The 22,981-nt window shown below is 34.7% G+C and overlaps 1 protein-coding gene across 1 annotated transcript; it reads left to right on the top strand.

Annotated features, from left to right (window-relative positions):
• The first annotated feature begins 191 nt into the window (after positions 1-191).
• Positions 192-22,728, top strand: LOC126836274 (ankyrin repeat domain-containing protein 11). The gene is made up of 7 exons (XM_050569529.1): positions 192-531; positions 19,098-19,257; positions 19,326-19,630; positions 19,889-20,751; positions 21,150-21,362; positions 21,872-22,126; positions 22,197-22,728. The coding sequence occupies exons 1-7, from the start codon at positions 492-494 to the stop codon at positions 22,374-22,376; spliced, it is 2,016 nt and encodes a 671-aa protein (XP_050425486.1). The 5' UTR covers positions 192-491; the 3' UTR covers positions 22,377-22,728.
• The last annotated feature ends 253 nt before the right edge of the window (positions 22,729-22,981 follow it).

Here is a 22,981-nt window from a genome sequence, read left to right as displayed (position 1 = left end):
GCCGCCGGTTTACAGTACTCCGTGTTCGGCCGTCGCCCGCGCCGTTGCCGCTTGTTGTAACGAAATTTCCGTCGAACACGCACGCGGCGCGCGCACGCACGCACACGCACACGCACGCCGCATAGGCGGCGGCACGACTCGCCGCCGCGCGCACGGCCGCCAATAATAACATACACTCCGCAGCCGACGCCGTCGTCCGAAACGGTCCGGGTGGCGCTTTCGTTTCGTTTCGCCTTCTCTCCGCCGCCGCCGCCACCGCCGCCGTTGTCGTCGAGCTGCCGCTGACAATCGAGTTCGTTATTTATTTTATCGTATAGCGTGTGTATATACGTATATACACACCGGCGGCCGTTTCCCCGCCCGCCCGCCCGCCGCAGCCGCAGCCGCCGCCTCGATTGCCTTCGCCGTGCCGGTGGTTGTGCGACGTTGCGTGATCGTCTGCGGCCGATATGGTGTAGCCGTGCCGTGAACCGAACAGCAAACTTGGCAACATGAGCGCATATAAAAAACGTTACAAGACCACCACGACGGGTACGGTTTGATTATTATTATTATTATTATTAATTTTTTACCTTTATGTATTATTAATTTTTGTAGCTATTTTTCGTACTCGAATATTGACAATATTATGCAACTAATTATCACGCGTACTTGGCTGTATAATATTAGGTGTACATGCTGCTGTAAAATGACGGCGACGACCGTGTTTTGTAGATATTTTTTTGGAAATTTACACTGCGATCATCCCTTTGGTCGCCCATTTTCCCAAATCCGATCCGTAACCGTTCCGGTGACTATTTTTTTTGTCTGCACTAAAACAATATGCAAAATTTGTCGTAAAAATGTACAAACATATCGTCCTGAGTCGTTCTGAAGTTCAAGTAAAAAACGTTTCGGTCGAGAAACGGAAATCTTTAGCTAAAGGTCGTCGAATTTGGGTTGCTATAATATGTGAAACGTGTTTATTGTCCAATAATTATACATTTAATTTATACGGATAAAGTGCGATAATTGTGCATTGCCGGCGTGTCGCGTGTATTCGTGGTTCGTTTTCTTGTATTGTCCGCGTGGAAAACATACTATTGTGAATACACGAATTTCGATTACCGCAATATAACATGAGTAACGCTCTTTCAGTTATTACCTACTTATTATATCCAACAAATTGTAGATTGTTTTTTTTTTTAATGGCTGCTTTTGGAAAATATAAAAAATTCAATAAAATTGTGTGTTTGGTCGAATTTGTGGTTGGGAATTTTCTCGTTTAACAACAAACAATATTATGTAAAGTATGTATAATGTTTATCGCGTTTTAAAAGTATATACAATTGGAAACGATTTCCAGTCTTGGTTAGGTAAATAAGCAAACAATAAAAATAGAAACTATGTTATATTATACGTAGAATACAAATGAGAAAAAAAAAATGAAATTCAATGTTTTCCCCACAGGTAGTTTATTATAATATTGATAGTGAATATATATTTCATCACAAACAATACAGACTATAGGTTATGTATAAATAAAAATATGTGTTCAGTTTTAAATAGAAAAATACTTGATATTTTTTTAAAAATAAAAATAGAACCGTTTTTGTAAGATATCGCGCAATAAGTACAGTTTTAAAATCAACAATTTATCACAAAACATTATTTTGTCATTACTGTTTTTGCTCTCTCGAAGAATCTGTTAAAACCATCAGTATGCTCGTTTTTCATTGTGTATTGTACTTAATGCAAAAAATACAAAATTCCCAAGTTATAGAGCCCTATTTATCGTTGTATAAATAATTTTACATATTATTAAAAGGTCGTGGACACTGAAGAAATAAGTACAATATTTTACTCAAAAAATGTGACGTCAGTTTTTTCAAACTGTATAAAAGATTTATAATCGTACAATTTATTTGTATACAGGAATTTCATTTGAAAATGTTTACTAAACCTAGGACAAAAATAAACAACAAAATATAGTATTTTATTAGTTTTTTTTTTTTGTTGTCTATAATACACTGACAATATTAGTTTCAAGTAGAGACATCCTCAACGAAAACCGTCTACGACGTTAATAAAAACAACATAATAATGTTTTCTCAGTCTAAGAGTATAATAACATCAACATAACATGTGGTTTGCGCCTTTGTTGGTGTCGACCAACAACTGGTTTTGTTTTCTTCATATCTACCTGTCCGAGAGTCTTCTGGGAAAATATTATAACGATTATTATAAAACCGATTGGATTTTCTCAGCCCAATGTAAACCGTGCAATTTTATTTTTTTTGGCCCTGAAAATCAACACAACAACTCAAGTCTGGGCTAATAATAAAATGTACACAACAAACCGAGAAAACCGGTTTTTGATGATCGGTTAGGGACCGTTTGGAACAGATGCGAAACCACTATAGCACAATTGATACTCTCTCATTGGACAAGGGTTTAGGTTAGGTTAGCAGCTTCGTAAAATAAACCATCATACTGTCATTTATTATATTATATAAGACCCATCGTCACTTGTCCGATATATTTGATCGTCATTTTTTGGCATTTGACCCGTTTTTGTTTCAGTTAAAATAATCAAAAAGAAATTATTGCACCTCGAAAGTTTACTTATATATGTAAATGTATTCCGCAGTTTCTTTTTATTTTATTTTTAAGCTAAATGTAGTTGAAATCTCATTGAAGGCTGAAAAAAAAAACATTACATTTTTATGAAACCGGTTTTTATGAGTTTGGTAGAGAAAAAATATATTTAAAATAATAATTTGATGCTATATTTGGCTGATGTTTTTTTAAGATCAAAAGAACGTGTCTTGTTTTTTGTTTTAAAACTTATCAGATTCGGATTCAGCGAGCAAAATCTTACAAGATGAATGTTGTAGTTTGGTTTTAAATAAAGTGTATACATTTTTTTCATTGTATTGGTAGACACATGTTTTTTAACCGAGTTTTTTCAATTAACCGTTCGTTCCTGTTTAGGAAGAGCGACCTATATTCTATCCGTTCCCATCTAAACAAATAATGTATTGGCGTTTTTTTTTTTTTTATTAGAATAAATTGTATCTAAAAAAAAAACGCTATTAAGGTGTGTATATGGTGCGGTACATGCAAGTACGATATTATTATATGTAGTTATTACTTGTAAGTAAACGTTGCACGCAAACACACACTACTGTTGTGCATACAGAGTTGATAACCGGTTGTAATAATCTGTATTTGCCTTGATGACATAATTTTTCATAACGTTTAAAAAAAAAAAAAATTTAGGCTTGGGTCAGGTAAAATTTGAACAGTCTCGCCCACCTCCTCTACCATATTGATAAGTTTCAATAAGTTGTTGTGAAATCTGACTAAGGGGCTCAAAATTGTATTTAGGATTAAAAATTAGTTTAATGTATTGTATTATTTTTTTTTTTTTTTGAGATTTTTCAGCTGAAAGTAGTTTTACTCGACAAATTTGTCATCATTTTTTTTAACAAAAAGGTAGACAAAATGACTGAAATAAAAAACTCAACCAATTTTGAAACCGAGATTTGCACCCAATCGGGTCTAGCATAAAAATTCTCCTCCTAATAAACCTATTTCAGGATCACTCTAGTATGTCTAGTCTATATTTATAACTGTAACAAAAAAAAAAAACGTCAATGCAACGAAGCATTTGACCGTTTTGACCCCGATTTGGTGAATTTTTATTGAACTAGATTTTTTTAATAACGGTTAATTTATTCATTTATCTTTTTTTTTTTATTATTAAATATTACATGAATCATTCTAAATGTTTTTTTTTTTTAAGACATCGGATTTGCGGTCGCAGATAACCTTGGCCAATCGAAGGGGAGTTTTATAATAAGCATAAATTAGAATGTTTATGTAAACCTTCCTGGGTTGCAAATTGGCAAGACCGATAAAAAACGTTTCCGTCGTAAAATAACATGTTAAATTGCTGTTCAATTTGCTTTAATTGAACTTTCGACGACTTTTGCTACACCGCCGCGCTATTGTCGAACCGGTAGTTTTTGAAAATGTATTCTACTTAAAATGTAATTTTTTTCTCTATATATGTTTTTTAGGTCTCTACTACCAAAACATATTATTGAACAAAATATAAATTTTGAGTCAACAAAAAAAAAAAAACAATTTGTTTTTCTTTTATTCTCTATTGACAAATTTCCATATAAACATTTAATGAATACTCGTTATGGTTTACCTACCAGCCATGTCGGTTGGGAAAAATAAATTCGCCTTTGATTACCGAGTCTGGCATTTGTCCTTGTCGCACACAATATCGATTGACACAAGCCCCCGACGACAATGAACTCTCTCCTGTGCTCTGTCAAACAATAGAACATGATAATTATAATAATGCCAATACCAATAATGACGTCACCGCAATGGAAGTTTTGTAAATTTCCAATATTGTATCTCCCGAGTTCTCGTTTTGCCGGGTTTAAAATTGTGTAACTATACATTTTTTTTTTTTAAACTATAATATCTAAACATGTTTTTAACTAGGTACTTTCCAGTCCAGAAGTAGTTGAGAAATGTGTTCCACAATATCACTGTAGCTTTACTTACCGGACTTCTCTCTGTTTATGGAAGTGATCGTCCTAACCGACTTACTCGAGCGAAATCGATTTCCTTTTTGCTTTTCGAATAATTATATGCGTTCTACATTATTATTATTATTATTATAGCAACCGCAGTTACACTTCTGTTTTGTCGAAGCCTTAAAAATAAACATCTTTACCACGTTTACCACGTACTTGCATTGGAAAACATTTACTTAGTAATGTGTGGTTTTCAAGACTCGAGACACATAATGTATAGGTAAATGGATAGAGCAGGTAGTATAGTTTTTCAGCAGCACTGTTCCATATAAAAACCAAACCTGACCATGTAGTTTTAATAACTATACGTGGTGGGCTATCTATAAATGGTTAATCGATGAAAACATCTTAAAAAATTTCAAAAATTACAAACAATATTATTTTTATTCAAATTTAAAACTGCTCCTCCATCCAAGCTAAATAAAACTATTTGAAAATACATATTATTAACGTTTTATTAAATATTCTAGTAACAATGTCCAACTCTGCTGCTTAAGAAATCAGACCATATTTGATAATTTGGAATTAAAAAGCCTAAAATATTGATTTCTAATTTTGACATTGTACCATATTATATATATTAACATTTTCCATTTCATTGATTTATTTATTTTTTAGTTAAGGCTACACACAGGCCAAATTATATTCGATTATTTTATTAGGTATTACTATAATAAAATCTTAATTTCAAAACTATGTACAAGTTATGTTATATTAGTGTGTACGTTCGAGCACTGCCTTTTGAAGCTGTTTGTGAGAAGTTCATTCAGAGAGACCTTTGGTATAGTAAAACAACTCAATTTTCTTTTTTGAACATTTTTTCTTCTTCTGAAACTCCTATTATAATGCTCACCGAGGATATTTTTGGATGACTTCAATTTTAAAAATAAAATCCTAAATACAAGTTGTATTTGGCTTTTCTTCCTAAGCATGACCCGATTCACCGAACAGTAGAAGGTTTCCCTTCCGTGCCCTCTAGGCCTTAGGAAATTTTCTGCAAAATTCATTATTTCATTGGTAGTTGTAAGTCTTCTTAAAAATTAAGTTTTCGTTAACGTTCTCGTGTTGTGTTATTATAAAAGAAACAAACACTTATTAATAACCTTTGCTACACGTGCAAGAATATGGTATATTAAGACTTGTTGGCTTTAAGAAGCTCTAATTAATGTTTATTAGAAAAAAAAATCTTGGCACCAAAAAACTAACTAACCCCTTGAAAACAGATGTGACAATCTCTGGATTGAATTTTCAAAATTATAATCATCTGAATTTTTCAGTGAAAGTTTTTTAATTAGTTTGCACTTTTCTTTTTTATCATTGTATAAATCATCGTTTTTAAAAAAGTAAAAATTTGTATCTAACGCATTAGCACTAATTACTATATTATTGTATTCAGGTACAATTAAAGAAAACTAGATTTTCGGCGTACTTAAAAAACACTAAATAAATTCAAATTGCAACTGAAAACCCAAATTTTGGACTAGAAATGACGAAGTAATTTATATTAAAATATTTTACTATATTTATCAATTCAGTGGTAATAGATTACTTAATGTTTATAAATTATCAAATGCTCAAACTATTATCAACAATTATTATTTTCTTTTGTACAAAACAATACATTTCATATATTTTATATATAATAATAATTTTATATTTTTTTATACATTTAATTAACTACTTTTTTTGTTGAAAAAAAAAGGTTTTTTATGATATTATTTATAAAAAATTGTTGGTAAAACAAATTTTGTCCACTATTATTGAAGAGGGGCGAATAGTTTTTAAAGCCTTTTTTAGGCAGATCCAACTGGATTTAAATCCGAGTTTATTATATTTTTGTCAGCCGATTTTTTTTGTTTAAACCCATTAAATGTTGTGTTGGTGTTTTACTGGAAATTATTGTTTTTTTATAGTATTTTATTGAGTTTGTGCGCGAACCCAAAGGAGCTTTATTGTTTTTTTTTTAATAAAACCGAATTAGTGCTAATACTTGGTATGTCTTGTGCTAAACTTTGTAAACTGCTTTTGTTGAAAGTTTTCAATGAATGAACTCTCTTCCGGTAATATATATATATATATATATATATATATATATATATGTATAAAGCACATCGGTAGTTAAAAATTCCATTCACATTTGGCCGTTGTTCAAATAAGAACATATTTTATGTGCAAAGTGGAAATTCTCATAAGACCGCTGACGTAGCCGTGACGTAGCAATATCTTACTGTACCTACTAGCTTAAGTGTGTGCGTTTTGGTTTTTCCCTTCCTCACCTCCTCCCCAAAAAAAGATCTTTTGATTGTTCAGTTGTTGTTGCACAACGCTTTTTGTAATTTTGATTAAAAGGCCGTTCCTCCCGTCGAAAAAACAAAAAAACCTGTTTACCTAAGCCGGTGTTTGGTAGCATAACACAAAGCAAATAAAAATAAAAATAATGCACATTTTTGTTTTTTTTTTTACGGTTATTTTGTCTTTGAACAATTTTTTAGTGTCTCCCTCCAATACGGCATCGGTTAATGTGTGTTATTTAAACAATATTTTTCGAAACTGTAATCAGCTATTAAACAATTTGTAGCTACACTATATACTTGTTAGTATTGTTATTTTATTTGTTTTTTTTTTTTAATTGCTTTATCAATTTTTAATTTATAACGTAGTCCGGCTAGTATGAGACTATGCAAATTCCAATAATCTCATCATCAAAATTGACTTGGCGTGTTTTGTACAGAAATGTCGTTGTATTTTGTTTGACTGCTACAAAACGAGTAATTGTAAAAAAAATAGATTAAATTTAGACATTTTCTCGCTTATTTAGGCTAGCAATTTTTAGTGTACATTCAATTTTTTTCTTCTACTTGTTTGCCTTTCATACAATACTCGAACTAGGTTTGTTATTTACATGCAAAGTTCTACAACCGACGGAACTTTATACAAAAAAAGTGTACTCTATAAATTGTGTACCCGTCTTTGGAAAATATTCAAGGAATACTGAAAATTTAAACTTTTAACACCTACTAAAGCGAGAAAAACATTTATTATTATTATTATTTTTTAATTATTAAACCGCAACAACAAATGGCGACTTACAATATTATTCACACGTTGGTGGTATTGCCTCTTAAATTTTCTTGTACACACCAATTCGATTATGCTGATTCGGCGCATGCTGGTCGGTTTTTATCGTTTACAAAAATAACACTGTGTGCATAATATTTGTTTTACCAAATTTTTAAGTCTAGTTTTTGGATTAGAACTCGGAGATAACTCATTTGCTTCAGCCTCAGCATAAAAATAATATATCTTAATACGCCCCTGGTCCATCTTGTTAAGTTCTTACAGCTCCTAGTAAAAATATGTCTTCGTTACCAAACGTTTACCAGATATTGTATATACATATAAGTAAATGCTGTACAAATTTCAGAAATTTTAGTTTAAGCTCTAAAAAGTTAGGTTTGTAAATATAGCACTTTTTTAGTAAAACGCCAAACTGTGTAGTTACTTACACATCATCTTCTTCTTTATCTTCGCCTTACACTTCCAACTACATGGGGTCGGCCACCTTAGTCATACAAGTTACTTATACATCATAAGAAAGAAATCGTTTAAAAAAAAATCATGAATTAAAAGTGTATAGTTTGAAGTGTCAGAATAAAAAAATGTATTTTTTTTGACACTGACCTTGAGTTAGTGTAAAAATTTAATGGAATTTATAAAATTTTTAATTTGTGTTAATTTTTAGCTACTTAAAAAATTGTTTATGAAGATATTATGAAAAAGAACAATTAAATTATTACAATTGTTCAGTGAAAGTTCCATTTCGATATCATAATAATTAGTCATTGAGTAACGTGGTACGATTTTATGGAACTATCTGCATGATTTGGCATGGAATGACCCTTTATTATTATTATTTTTTATTATTAAATTATTCATTATTGACTCCATAAACGCCTGAGGTTCGTTTGTCTTGTGACCTTCGACCTATTGACCGGCCGAAAGTCAATGTTCAAAGAGTTCAACATACTCAAAAGACATTGTTTTTTGTTATTATCATTATATTCCCTGCTCGTTTTACATAATACCACCATGTATTGTTTGTCAAAAAATTGTTTTCTTGGCATTGCTCGGCTGCACGTTACACTCGAGATCCGATGCCAAGAAGTTAAATGCAGGTACGCACTGGGAAGACCGGTCATGGTGGTGTACACACTACAGCTGTACAGGAGAGAATGTGAAACAAAGATTAATAAAAAAAAAACTATGGCAACCCAACGGTGTTCAGGGTTTTATGTTTATAGGTGAACGAGTACAGCGATTGACAATGGAGATATTGAATATTTTTACCGTTACCCCAAACCGCTTTTTTTTGTTTTAGCCAACACATTTTTTTAATGACCTAGTAGCTCGTCATCGTGTCGTTGTTTCGGTTAGGGTGGTAAAAAAAAAAACAGTCGAAGCATTTCTCATTCTGAAATTTGACCTACATATATTTTGAGGTTAGACCGTTATTACTTTTGTGGTAACGACAAAACATTTCTGTTGGTCAAAGGCGCGCGATAATGGCATTTCCTTTTTTTTTTATCCAATCGAATTTGAGCTATTTTTCAAGTAGAAATGCACACGTTTTGCTATTTGAGAGCGGTTTAATTTATTTTTGATCGTGTCTTCGAGTGTTGTTTAGATAGGGAACCCGGCTGGGATGATATAACATTTTCTAAAACCTAATAATCAATATCAGTTGGTTAAGTTTGAAATAATTTTAAGGGTTGGACAAACCCAAAAAGCTTTTGACTTCAGTTTAATGGTCGAGTGGAACCGTTATACACTATACTAATGGGGGCTTGTAAGTGAGAAATAAAATACCCATTCAGTAGGGTCGCCTTTGAGAGAGGACTTCTCGTGTTACCTAAGCTTTTGGATAGTGTACTTGGGCTGTCTATGAAAAGACACCCTTTTAATTCTGTACATTCCAAAGGCAGAGAGGTGGAGAAGAGGGATTTTCGTTTCTACCGTTGAGTTAACACAATACATATTGTATAATATTACTTTGTAACATAATATTTGGTTGTGTTCGAAATAATCCAAGGAATTCTATGAGATGTATACTAATATATAATGTGTATAATAGTTTTATATATTAGATTACTGTTACAATGTTGTCGAGTGTCTTGAAATAACGAAAATTCTTTTAGTTTGGCCTGGTGGACTAAATATAAACGGTTAATTTGGCAAATGTAAATGTGGTTTTTGTTTCAATGTAATACGGTATAACATTCGTGATAAAATTTAGGGAAAACATTTTGAAATGTTGATATTTTGTTGACTCGAGAGGAGAGATATTCGCTTTGCTTTCTGCCGTGTTTTGGCGCCCAGCATAAATCATAATGTGCAAGCCAACATAAAAAACATTAGGACAAAAATAGTCAGCGTGGTGTCCGTCAAAATGACATCTCGTATGCTTCTCCATTAATGGAGTTGTCGGTCGCTTTCGGTGTTGCAATTTAATATTGTGGCCGTGTGTGTTTTGTAAATTGTATCTGATGGAAAAATGGAATTTACAAGACCACCTTAGGCCAACAATGCATAAGATTGTGCAATTTTATTCATCGTGTAACTTACGGAAATACAGAAAACGTCTACCGACCGGTCAGCTAGTAAATTTGTTTTTAATTCAACGAATTTTGATTGAACATTTTTTAACAATCTTTCCACACCACGCGTTTCTCTTTGTACGCGATTTTTTCCACAACTTGAAAAATACAACACTCGAAGGTTTTTTATAAAACTAAGACCAACCGCCATGTTTTGCCGGGTATGATAAGCGATAACCACGGACATATATATATATGCTAAGTGATAACTGATAAGCTGATTGCTAACTAGTGATAAGAATTGAAGTCGACTTCCGCCATTTATGTGTGTATAAAATAATATATATATATACATATAAAATATAACTGTGATACTGTACTGCCAACTTGACTTGTAATTGTTGTAAACAGTGATAAACATTTGATAGCAGGTTCTATTTACCACAAAGATGGCGGAAGATGGTAACTTCAATTATTGGAGGAATAACACTGTTGTAGTATAATAAATTACAATACAAGTAACCACAGTGGTTAGAACGCGGTCAGTGTATGGTTACGACGTTAACATGATAAATAATAGATAACAACAGCTGTTCATTTTTTGCTTCGTGATTAGTGTTTAAACATATTTTCATAAGAATTAAATTGGAAACGGTTCGCGGTTCCTTAAAGTCTATCCGGTAATTAGTAGATGTAGTAGTTTTCGATGAATGGATTTGTTGATTTTCCACAATATCTCTAAGAATTCAATTAGCTATATATGCACGCTGGCTGCATTGCTATCGTGAACGATGGTAGTTAAATTAAATATAAAATTTGCACGACTCATGTGGGCATTCTCTCACGTCGGATGGTGTGATGTCTTATAAAATTGCTACGTCTTGTAAAGATCCCACTCGTTTCCCCTCGGCTGGTCCTATTAAAAAGTTGGCACCACCTTGTATATTGTATACAGGGTGTTCCTCAATAGATTTACATGATGTCCGTCGGTGGTTGACATTCTGATGAATGCTAATTATCAGGTACTTGGCATATATTAAATGTATACTGTTATGACGATAGAAACATTCTCTATTGTAATCTCTGTATAGAATTTTTTGCACAAAACCGTGTTCGGTTTATTTTTATATTAGATCTATGACTTAAGTAGCCAGTAGGTATGTACATATATAATATAATATGATGTACTATGGTCGGCGTTAAAAAGAGAGAGCAAAATAATAATTAAGAACTGGGCAACAGGCAATAACAACACTGCGAGTGAGAATGCCGGGTTCAATAATGTGTTTTCTAATAATATAATACACTACACACGTCAAACGTTGTGCGCTATTATTGTTATTACTATTAAAAGCACATTCCAAAGTTGTTGCAAAACGATATTATTATTATTATTGTTATCGGCTAGTTAAAAATAAATAATCCATGGCCGCGTGCGATTCGTTCAATGAATATTTAATATTGTATTTAGTTAGTAAAATATAAATTTTTTTTCTTCCGGGTAATTTCGCAGTATTTAGCTAATAAACAATTTTTTTTTGCTCACACCCTATACCGTGCAAGATCTCCTCGGGTCTTACACACACAATGGAGAGTGTTACGCATTTTTTTAATGATGGTGGTCTTGAAATTTGACAACAGACACATGATTGATTTTTATTTTTACCACACGACGGGCCAGATCTGTTTTGTACGTGTAAGACAATCGAATAGATAAGACAAACCTATGGTTTATCTAAACACACACATCCCTGGTGGTATGACTAGGACTTCCAAGGGTTCTGTCAATATTATAACCGTAGTTCTAGAATAATAATTGTCAACGGAACAGCGAGATTAGCATACATTTGATGCATACAATTATTTTTTAACGTCGCATATTATAATCTGTTTGCTATTATTTTTTATTATTGCCTACAGTGTCGTTGATTGATCACACACACACGAGTCGTGTGTGTGTTTTTGCCAACATTGCACACTGTCGCGATTGGCCAATACCAGTTTTTTTTTTTTAAATATTATATTTCAATCGAACAATAATTATTATTATGTGCCAGTGATTACGAGGTAAAAGGTCTGAATCGTTGATTTTTTTTTTTGTCTGGGGTTTCGTCCAAAACAACACACACGCTTAGTGTTCGACAGACTTGGACTATCGTCGAAATGATATATATATATATATTATCGTTTTGTAGAAAACATCCGATGTTGGTCGGACACTAAAAAAAATCTTGCACGATTTAAATCTGTACAAAACAAAGATTTTTTTCTACAGAAAACCGAGCAAGTACATTGGACGTGACTTCTGCGATGGAAATCACCGTACAATGATCACCGAACCGGATGAGGCTAATTTTACAAATGATAACTTAAACATGAAAATGTCCATTTCCCTGAGTTCTTAGTGTGTGTTTTTTTAATGAAACATTTAAAATTAAAATAGGATACAGAACAGGGCTTTGTTGTTTTAATTTGAAAGTTTCCAGTCGAATTGGATAGCCGATTCCAAGCCTTCAATTAAAAAACATGAAACATTTGATCAGTATTTGTTGTACAACAGTTTTTATACAAATTAAGACTTGGCAATTAACAGATAACAGATGTACGATAAGAAAGTAAATAATGAATGGTGAGAGCCTGCTAGCTAATTAAATATAAAACATTTCATACACCAACGTCATCATTAACTTCAGCACAAGATAAGCCGGATCGAACTGTGACTAATATTGTTTAGGAATTTGATTACCTGTATTTTATATTTCTTTTTTAATGAACGGTGGTTTTGTGTAATCGCCTTTGCTCGTTTTGTCGACTATTTCAAACTTCCAACTATTTCCAATGACGTTGAAAAATGCATTGACTTGATATGTTTCTTCCACGGTTAGTTGTTTATTGTTTAATATTATAAAATACATTATATTGTAATGTTATTCGACGTTTTTGTGCTACAAGTTTCACATCCTTGAAATGCATTCATTATCGACGATTTTTTACCAAAACAACATCAATATATAATAATAATTGTTATTATTATAATGTAGTTAGTCGTTGGTTGCTTCTTTAGGCGATCGATCTCGTGTAAATTGTAGTAACGATTGCCCTTTGTCGTTATCCGTTGGAGTAATTTGATTTTGTTGTCGATATTGTCCTAAAACTAAGGTAATACATTTATATTTAATTAGATAAGTTACTCTTCTTAACTACATCACACAACAGTTATGTCCGACTGCTGTTTCGCTTTATCAGCTGGCAACTGCTTAACTGATTTATTTCAGTTTATATTTTATTACCATTCAAGTTTGCCTTTGCCGGAAGGATTCTTCTAGAATTGAAGATTTCCAAATAAAAATACTGTCGATATTTTGACACATCATTTACTTGGTAAGTAGTTTTATTAAACTAATTTAGTTTAAAGATTAGGTTACCAGAAATTCAGATTTTAAAGTTTCTTTCAATATTATATTATAAGTTTTGTTGAATTTGTTTTTCCTCGTTTTTAAGAGAATATTTTAAGCTCTGGAACTTTGTCATTAGTTTGGCTCTACTTTGTAGTGTGTAAATAATATAATTACACTCATCTTATTGCTTTGTAAACCAACCTGGACAATTTTCAATTAATTAACAAAATACAAGTATAAGTAGTAACAAGTAGCTGCTTTGAACTGGATTTTGGGAGGTGGCTTTTTTTGCAAAGTCCTGGTTTTGGCCGACCATGGGCCCGGAAGACGTATTGGGCTGTCTTCCAATAATGGCAAGAGGAGAGATTTTTAAAAATGCCAAAGCAAAAAAAAACACATTTTGGATGCTTCAATGGCCTCGGAGACTTCCAAGTTTCGCGTCCGCTTGGCCGTCCGTCCGTCCGTCCGGCGGCCACTCGTTCTGGGTCTTTCTCTTTCGCGCTTGTCGTGCCTTCCGGCCCAAAGTGGGGTACAAGGCGGTGGCGGCGGTGGTAAACTCTCTAGCTCGTCGTCGCCGTTGACCTTGAACGCCGCTTCTACCACGGACGCACAACGTACGCGCATTGCGACCACGAGGTCGCACACACTGTAGACCCGACTCGACCACGGTGTGCCGCCAGTGTCTGCTGCTCGTATCGCGAGTGCGTATTGTGTTGTTGTTGTTGTTGTTGTTGTTATTGTCATCGTCGTGGTCGGTGTCTCGGTGTTGTTGTTGTCGTTGTGTCGTCGAGCGTCGGTCCGAGTGTGCCCGTCCCTGTCGTCCCTCCTCTCCCCCCTAAAAAAAAAAGAGGTGGCTATCACATTCCGGCGCTGATAATTCCGTCAGTCACATTGTCGACGACGCGTCAAAGGTACAGTTAGTCCGCCAGGAACTTTGAGAACATATTTTTTAAGTTTAAAAGAAAATTTCAGTTACAAATTAAGCCGGCCCGGCCGCGCGGGTAGCTTCTGTGCTCGAGGAGGAGCGCAACGTTTTTCAGTTTTGCCGTTGCGACGTTGTCACGTTTCTCGATCGGCCGCCGTCGCCTTACAACGCCGCGGCCGCCTTATTGCAGACAAACTAGCTCGTTCCATTTTCAACACACTGATCTAGTCTTATTTCCTTTTCCTTTTTCTCTCGCGTTTCTCTCTTATACATTTTTCATATCTGCCAGACCGAATGAATGACCTTTTACTTTTCCATTTTTTTTCTCTCTTAAAAAGAAAAAAAAATACCCAAGTCGCCGCCGCTGAAAACGGATTATATTTTCTATTCATTTCAGATTACTTCGATTTTTCCTTTTGGTGGAAAAAAAATCCCAGTAAAAGGCATTTTTCAGACTTCGGAAAACCGTCATCGGTTATCCGACATCATAATATTCAATCGACATACCCTAGCAGCCTCCAAATACATATTTGTTTATTCAAATTCTTACGTTACAACGGTAACGTTAAGATAAGATTTCCTGAGATTTGGTAGAAAAAAATGTTGTTTGTCTGTCCGTCCACACCGAATAACAATCCATTCAAATAATAATACTATGTCGATGGTGTACGACCTCCTCTTATTATTAATAGAACGGTTTTTAAGAATGTTGCAAATATTCCAGGAACTTCGGTTATTCCTGGAATTCACGGTGCGTTTGGTAAATAAGCGTGGGAGTAAATAATAAATGACTTAACTAAGTAACTGTAGTAATAATACATATTATATATTGATATGCACCGTTTGTCGGTTTGGTAGGTATGAGATGTTATTATGTTAAAATATTCCAAGCGTTGTTTTGTCAAACGAATGAGAAAATATGTAATAAACAAAAATAATTTTATTCTATTGACACGTTTCCCGTTATTGTAAAACTATATTATTATTGTTCACAATGCTCGTGTGTGTGTAAACGTTTTTTTATGCGGTTTAAGTAGGTGCAATGTAAAGTGTAACACGAGCAGATAACGTCAAGTCGAATAACTAATAATAAAATATCGTGTGTACGTTTTTTTTTCTTATCAGTAAAATATACATTGATATGAAACTAGTAGAATCGAGTAAAGCTGTCAATGAGCGATAAAATTAATTGTTGATAAATTGTAATCGACATTGTGATTTTTTTTTACATTTACAAAATCAACAGCTGATTATACAGAATTTCATCCAATGCAGTGAGGATAAAATAACAAATAAAAAAAAAAATGTTGATCCATAAATGTGTTTTTCCTAGCTTTTTTTTATGCTTTATCCTTGACGATAAACATGTTTTGATTGAGAAATTTTAACGAATATTATATTTTAACTATAATGTAAAAAAAAATGTCCTTAATCCGTATCAAAACGAAAATGAGGTTATTGCAGTGTTTTTAATGATAACGCATTGCTATTTAGGCACGTTACAAGAACTAAATATTAATAAAATATTGCGTTTATGCAAATGAAAACGTTAAAGCTAAAAAATTAATTTAAGAAAAAAACATATTAAAGAAAAAAAAACCACTACATGGAAAAATGACAAAAATTCTAGGCCAACTTAGTCGGTGCAGCAGCTGCACTGCAGCTATTATATTAATAAACGGGTTTAGTGGGAAAATAATAAAAAAATTTTTTACTACTAAAAACAGTGTAAATTACCTGTGTCTGGTCGTAGCCGATTTCATAAAAATTATGTCTGAAATGAATTAATATCATATTACTTTCAAATAATAAACGTCTCAGACAATAACTTGAAAATATCAATAATTACTAGTTAAATACCGAATTCTTCGTACATCAGAAAACAAATAACCATGTTTTTGTTATAATGTACTAAATTATATATACATATATTATATTATATAAACAAAAATAATTTTAGCACAGAATAAATAAAATCAGAACGGTCACTCCAATGTGTACACAAAACGACCCATGTAATGTAAACCCATGTTTTTGGGTTTTTTATATACTAACATCTTTTTTTTTTTTTTGTAGCGATAAAAAATTGTATTTTTTTACGCGATATGAATTTCTGTTTACAGAATATTTCAACAGACACTTTTTATTTAAATTTGATAAAATACATTATATTTGATTTCACAGATTTAATTTATCAGTTTTAAGCATAATATTATACGTGCATACGTTATTGTCGTTATAAGATCGGCGTACAATTATTATTACAGCTGCGATGTCCATTTAGTTTTCTAAACATGTGTAAAAATGTAAACCTGACGAAAATGTATTCTGACTAATCAAATTCCGGTTGTGTTCACGTCGAGACGACAAAATTAGTCGTTTTTACTCGTTGGACTTGCATTTAAGGCCGCCATTGGAATAGTTGAGTGGTTTTTTTTTTTTCGCGTAGGAGATAAAATTTACATCCATCGGTGAGCTCAACGGTGGGCGATGACGTCTACTTTCGCGCGCCATTTTTTTTTTGCCAACAAAGATGTATAAAAATTTGTATTTACAGTTTTCATAATAATAATTTATATTTAATATTAACGTCATTCGAAAAAGGACTCGTGTACTGATCGCCGCGCGGATTGTTGTTGGTAAATTATTATTGTATTATTTTACATTCCTTTTGATAACGTTTTTCACGGTTTAGTAGCCTACTATACTACGACGTTCCATAGTGCGAAATCGATTAATATTTTATTATTAATTCATATCGTTGTTTAAACGACGGATGACGTCATCGATCAGTCATGCCGTTAACTACTATTATGATATTAATGTGTCTCGTTCCGCGTTGTTCGAAATAACAATTTAATTTTATGCACTGAAAAATAATATTTACCATTCATTATTCGTGACAGGTAAAACGTTTTGTCTGTGTAAAATGTGTACAATGGTATAATATGTGCTGTGGTGTCGTGTTCGCCAAAAACCGAAATTCCGTATACCGTTTAAAATACTTAAAAAAAAATGTTAAGCGTTTGGTAATTATTATTAATCGTGGTGTTTTTATATTACACATTTTATTCGACATGTTATTATCGTTTTGACTTCGGGACGTTTCTACTTCTGCCGGATTATTTGGGTAAATTTTCAACACAAAATCACTCTTTTACAAAAAAAATATCTTATGAATATTGTCAAAATGACAAATGTGCAAACAATAGTCGACCAGGTAATAAGCTATCGTATGGAAGGAAAATGTCATTAACCGCCTCAAAAACCACTTGAATGTGTGTTTGCCTTTAAAAAGTTCAAACACTCATTTGTGCATAACGACTCTTTGTGTCCACTTGAATGCCGGCGACCTAGTTAAGTTACACGTTAGACTAATGGCAATGACTTATTTGTACTTAATGTTTCAATTATCACAAAAATAGTGTCTTTGATAAAAAAAATAATTAAATGTATACATACATAGAAATATAAATAAATGATAACATAATATTATTATTGTGTTATAAAATATTATGCGCAAGGAGATTATAATATATATCTGTGGGAAATCAGCTGATAAGAGATGACTGATAAGACATGTTCATGTTTCAACACAGATATTATAATATATATATATTTATCTGTGTGATAGAACGTCTTCTTCTAGGGAAAGATTTTTTTTTTAAAACAATCTGGTTTAACACGTTTTTTTTGTTGTACAAATTTATATTATCAAACGGCTTTGTATTCCCAATCCGGTCTCCATTAACAATATTCATGTAAAACAATTTGTATTTTAATTTTGATGTACAATATAATATTATACATTTTCTAATTTTAGTGGCAAAGCACACTTTATTCAGCGGTAAATCCATAAAAATGATCAAAACGGATTAAAGCCGTTAACATCAAGTTAGATAAAATGTTTTTCAATCTGTCGAATAGTTATCAATATTATCAAATGAATGTCCCAATGTTGGAAAAATATTGTTTTTTTCTTATACCTACGTTTAAAAATACATTTTATAAAAACAAAAAATTAAAAACTAATTAAACATATTGTTTGTAATACAACGTTTTGGAATTTAATACTTCTTATAATTATTTAAATTAGTAGACGTTAATACTTCTTATCACATTAAAATATCAATGTTAATTAACTAATGAAATGTTATTCAAACGTTGAAAACAAACTCCTACGTTTCATTTTAATTAGATTAGGTCGTTACTTGTTCAGCAAAAACATTAAACGATTTATATAAAATGTAAGAATTAATTTAATAGAAATGTTTAAGTTTAATAAGTAAACTAAATGTTCCATTAAACACTTCAACCGGAAACATTCGACAAATTTGTTTGAAATTTTATTAAGAAATTAAATTAGATATATAAATATAAATGAAAACCCGCATTGTAAACGTGTACTTCGTTTAGTAAAAATACAATTGTCTACTCTTTCTGTTCCTCATTTGACAAACGGGTTATGTTTTACTTTGTCAGAACAGGTTGAGTTCGATTGGCTCGAGTGTATTTTTGTTTTTTTTCCCTTTGCTCTTTATTATCATTAATTTCACCATTTTTTGTTTTGTTTTTACAGCTGTTGGCAACAATGACAAACAGCTTCAGCATTCGTCGCCCAGAGTGACGTTGCGGCTGACCAACACGGGCAACAACCAGTTCAAGAGTTCTTCGGCCAGACAAGATGAGAAGAACAAGAAATTAGCGGCGGCCGAAGACAACAACATGACCGGCGACACGTAAGTTTTGTTGTGTGTTATTCGCCATTCTTAATTTTAATTTTTCACCATTTTTCTCTCCTCAACAGGAAAACCGTCGAGACTGAAGACAAACCGGAAACGCCTGTCCAATCCGCGGCCACCGCCTCTTCGGGCACGGCGGCCGGTGCTTCGGCCGACAGCGCGGGTCAAGCAAGTGCCGCCAAGGACCACCCTGTAGATTCGAAAGAAGCCGCGGGCGGAGCTGCCGCCGGGACCGGCGAAACGACTGAGGGCGAAAAGAATGCCGAAAAAGACACGGCCGGGGACAACTTGAAACGACCGAAGGAGGCCGATGCCGACGAAGAAGTCAAGCCCAAAAAGCGCAAGGAGGACCACGGTCAAAACGCCAAAGGTAAAATAAAATAAACGTTTTCCCCTCGAATCCAAGATACTACTCATATATATCACACAAGAACGCGGCGGCCATCTTCTGTAATCTACACCACTATATCTTTACATTTGTTATTATTAGTTTTGTATAGATATATCGTTATAGTAAAATAGTAAATAGATTACTACAATATGGCCGTCACCGTGTGTAAGCGAGATATTGTATTTGTGTTTTTGTATTATTTTTGGCGTACATAAATAAACCCGACTTTGATTTTAGGCAAAAACGATGCCTCTAGTCCGAAACCCGACAGCGACGAGGACGTCAAGTCCGGAGGCTCGGGGCCGTCGAGCGTCGACAGTCCGGGAGGAGGCCCCAAAGTGCCTCCGTTGAAAATTGTGATACCGACCACGGACGCCGACACGGGTGCCAGGACCAACGGCAAGAACGGCAACCGGTCGCATCACCATACGGCGCTGCCGTACGTGGTCCCTTCGGAGGAGTCGCCGCCGTCGTCGAACCAGCCCAACTCGCCGAAATCGCCGCCCAAGCCGGCCGGGTCGTCGGACACGGTCATCAACGCGGACGAACAGAAGTCGCCGCAAACGCGCGTGCTGCGGTCGTCCAACCGGTCCGGCAGCAACAGCAGCGGCGCGCCCAGCCGCGGCACTTCGCCCACCGTACCCGAAGAACAACTCGCACAGACTACTTCGCCGGCCGCCGCCGCCGCCGCAGCCACCGCGGACGCGGGCTCGGCCAACCCGTCGCCGGCCGCCGCCGCCGCCGCCCGCACTGCCGAACAGCAACAGCAGCAGCAGCAGACGGCCGCCGATAACGGTTCGTCGGCGTCCACGGCCGCTGCCGCCGCCGCCGCCGCCGAGGACAAACAACAGTCGACGGGCTCGTCGGCGGCCGCCGCTGCCGCCAACGGTGGTGCGGCGTCCGAGACGATGACCACCGCCGAGGCGATGGAACTGCACCCGAGGCGTCGGAAACTGAAAGCTAGTCGGACCGAGTCGGAAAACAGCGATAACTCTTCCGCAGCCAACGTGGCCGCAGCCGATACCAATCCGTCCGGTTCCGCTGTCGAACCAACTCCGGTTACCAATTGCTACCAGATGTTTTTAAATATTAGAAAACAGGTACCTTGGCAACGTCTTACGACTTATCCACAACAGAGCCGCCGGGTAAATTTCGAATAAGAGAGAGAAAAGACTGTTTATCGTAACTGGACCGTCCTACGGTACAGTGCAAAAATCAATAGAACACTGTACAATTTGTATATATATAAAAAAAGTTAAATAAAAAATAATTGCAATCTCACATTATATCACAGTTACATAATTTAATTTTCATTGAAAACTAACAAATAGGCGATTTGACGAATAACAGCGTAACGTTTTATTCATCTGATAACTTAGAATTGTTTTATCAAGATGGGGAAAAATTATTCGAATCATGCCCGGCACTGCTCCAAGCTTTTTTTAATTATTTGTCTTCTTAATTTGAAATAATATTTTTCTCTCTGTGCTGTGTACAGATCGACAAGAGGCGTAAAAACCTGTTCCCGGTGCAGCCGAAGCCGCCGTCCGGGTTCAAAGACTACCTGATGAATAGGTGTACCTATGTGTTGGCCAACAACTCCAACAGCCGTGTGGTGAACACTCAGACGCCGTCGCCGGCCAATTTGCACGATCAGCTTAAAAAACTATTCGTCGAACAAGAAAAGGAGAGACAAAGACTTCGTATACAGGTGTGTGTGCGTATGAAGCGAGTTGAATGCATTGAGATTATAGTCAAACTATTTCTATAATTATCTTAATTTTTTCAAATGTTAACTCTAGTTTAAACAAAGTACAGTGTATAATAAGTACAGATCTCACACATATTGACGGCTTAATAAACGTCACATATTATTTTTTTGCCACGATTTTGTAAATATGACACAAAATATTGACACCTATTATTTTGTTTTTTTACACCTTTATACTTTTGAATGACGGAAATCTGGCTAACAAAGCTAGAAAATAAATTATCTTTTTTAAAACATAAACGTTAGGCTGGTTTTTAAGGAGTTTTATATAGGCAATATTTTTTTTTAGAAAAGTGTAAATAATAATTTATTATTTAAAACTGTACGTTAGACGTTAAGATTTTTAAAATTGCCAATTACACAAATTGTATTTGAAAATCATTCTATGTTATTTATGAATAACACAATTACCATTACTTACTCAAGAATGAATATTTTTTCTTACACAGCATATTGTCGAAAAAGAAAAACTGGTGTTGAGCGTCGAACAAGAGATACTCAGGGTGCACGGCCGGGCCGCCCGTGCCCTGGCCAACCAACTGTTGCCGTTCTCGGTGTGCACCATACTCAAAGACGACGAGGTGTACAACATCATGACGCCGGAACAAGAAGAAGAAAAAGACAGGCACGCTCGGTCTCGGTACAACGGCCGTCTGTTTTTGTCGTGGCTCCAAGACGTGGACGACAAGTGGGAGAAAATCAAGGTACGGACGAATCGACACACACAACGCTGGCCACCGGTTACCGCCAACTAACGTCCGTTGTCTTTTACAGGAATCCATGTTGCTGCGGCACCACAACGAGGCGGAAAGCCTGCACGCCGTCCAGAAAATGGACTGGGGCTGGAAGCTGAAGGAACTGCAGTTGTGCAGCAGCAGCGCCGACCCCAACATCGAAGAGGAACACGTTCCCATGGTTCTAGTCAGTGACGATTTCGATCTCTTACCCGCCTAAGCCGCCCGGCTTTCCCCGTTTATATCTACGCCGCTAAACAATTTTTATACATTTTAATTATATTACAATATAATATAACAATTTGTCATTATTTTACATACACACATTTTACTGTCAATCGTCATCCGAGTGTTTGCCGCTCGTATTTGTGCCATTTTATATATCATCCGTAATAATCGCGTACGATTATTACAATTTTTATTTTACTTCTTACAAAAAAAATGTACGGAGGGTTTCCGAAAGAGGTTTTTAAAGCACTACACTGTATTGTACTTTTTTTTTTAATTATTACTATTATTTTGTCGACGCTGATGAAAAAATAAAACGTTTTCTACATCGTCGGTGTCTCGAATTTTCCGCGTTATTTTTTTCAATATTGCCATTGCTGCCGATAACCGGATTTCCCCGAAATTATCTACAAAAATTGTATAGAAACCGTCTAAAGATATTAATCTCCCGAGGAGAACGGAAAGCGCCCAATTGTGTACAAATAAATAGTAAAACGAGATATCACTTTCTGTGGTGTTTATACCGAACTGTTTGTGTTCTCAGACATATTTTGTTTGTTTTCAAAATCCTATTATAAGCGTTTATATTTTTACTTT

This window comes from Adelges cooleyi, unplaced genomic scaffold (assembly GCF_023614345.1).
Source record: "Adelges cooleyi isolate 19-005CV unplaced genomic scaffold, UGA_ACOO_1.1 ACOO_flye_CR_arks_rails_tigmint_CR_PRNA_23, whole genome shotgun sequence".
NCBI lineage: Eukaryota > Metazoa > Arthropoda > Insecta > Hemiptera > Adelgidae > Adelges > Adelges cooleyi.
The sequence above is the reverse complement of the archived record's forward strand: the minus strand, read 5'-3'. Positions and strand labels throughout refer to the sequence as shown.

Bases quoted from the DNA above. Each gene is read 5' to 3' on its own strand.
- LOC126836274 (XM_050569529.1), top strand. From the start codon at position 492: ATGAGCGCATATAAAAAACGTTACAAGACCACCACGACGG. The intron at 19,631-19,888 runs GTAAAATAAAAT...CTTTGATTTTAG, and splicing joins CCACGGTCAAAACGCCAAAG to GCAAAAACGATGCCTCTAGT. The intron at 21,363-21,871 runs GTGTGTGTGCGT...TTTCTTACACAG, and splicing joins GACAAAGACTTCGTATACAG to CATATTGTCGAAAAAGAAAA.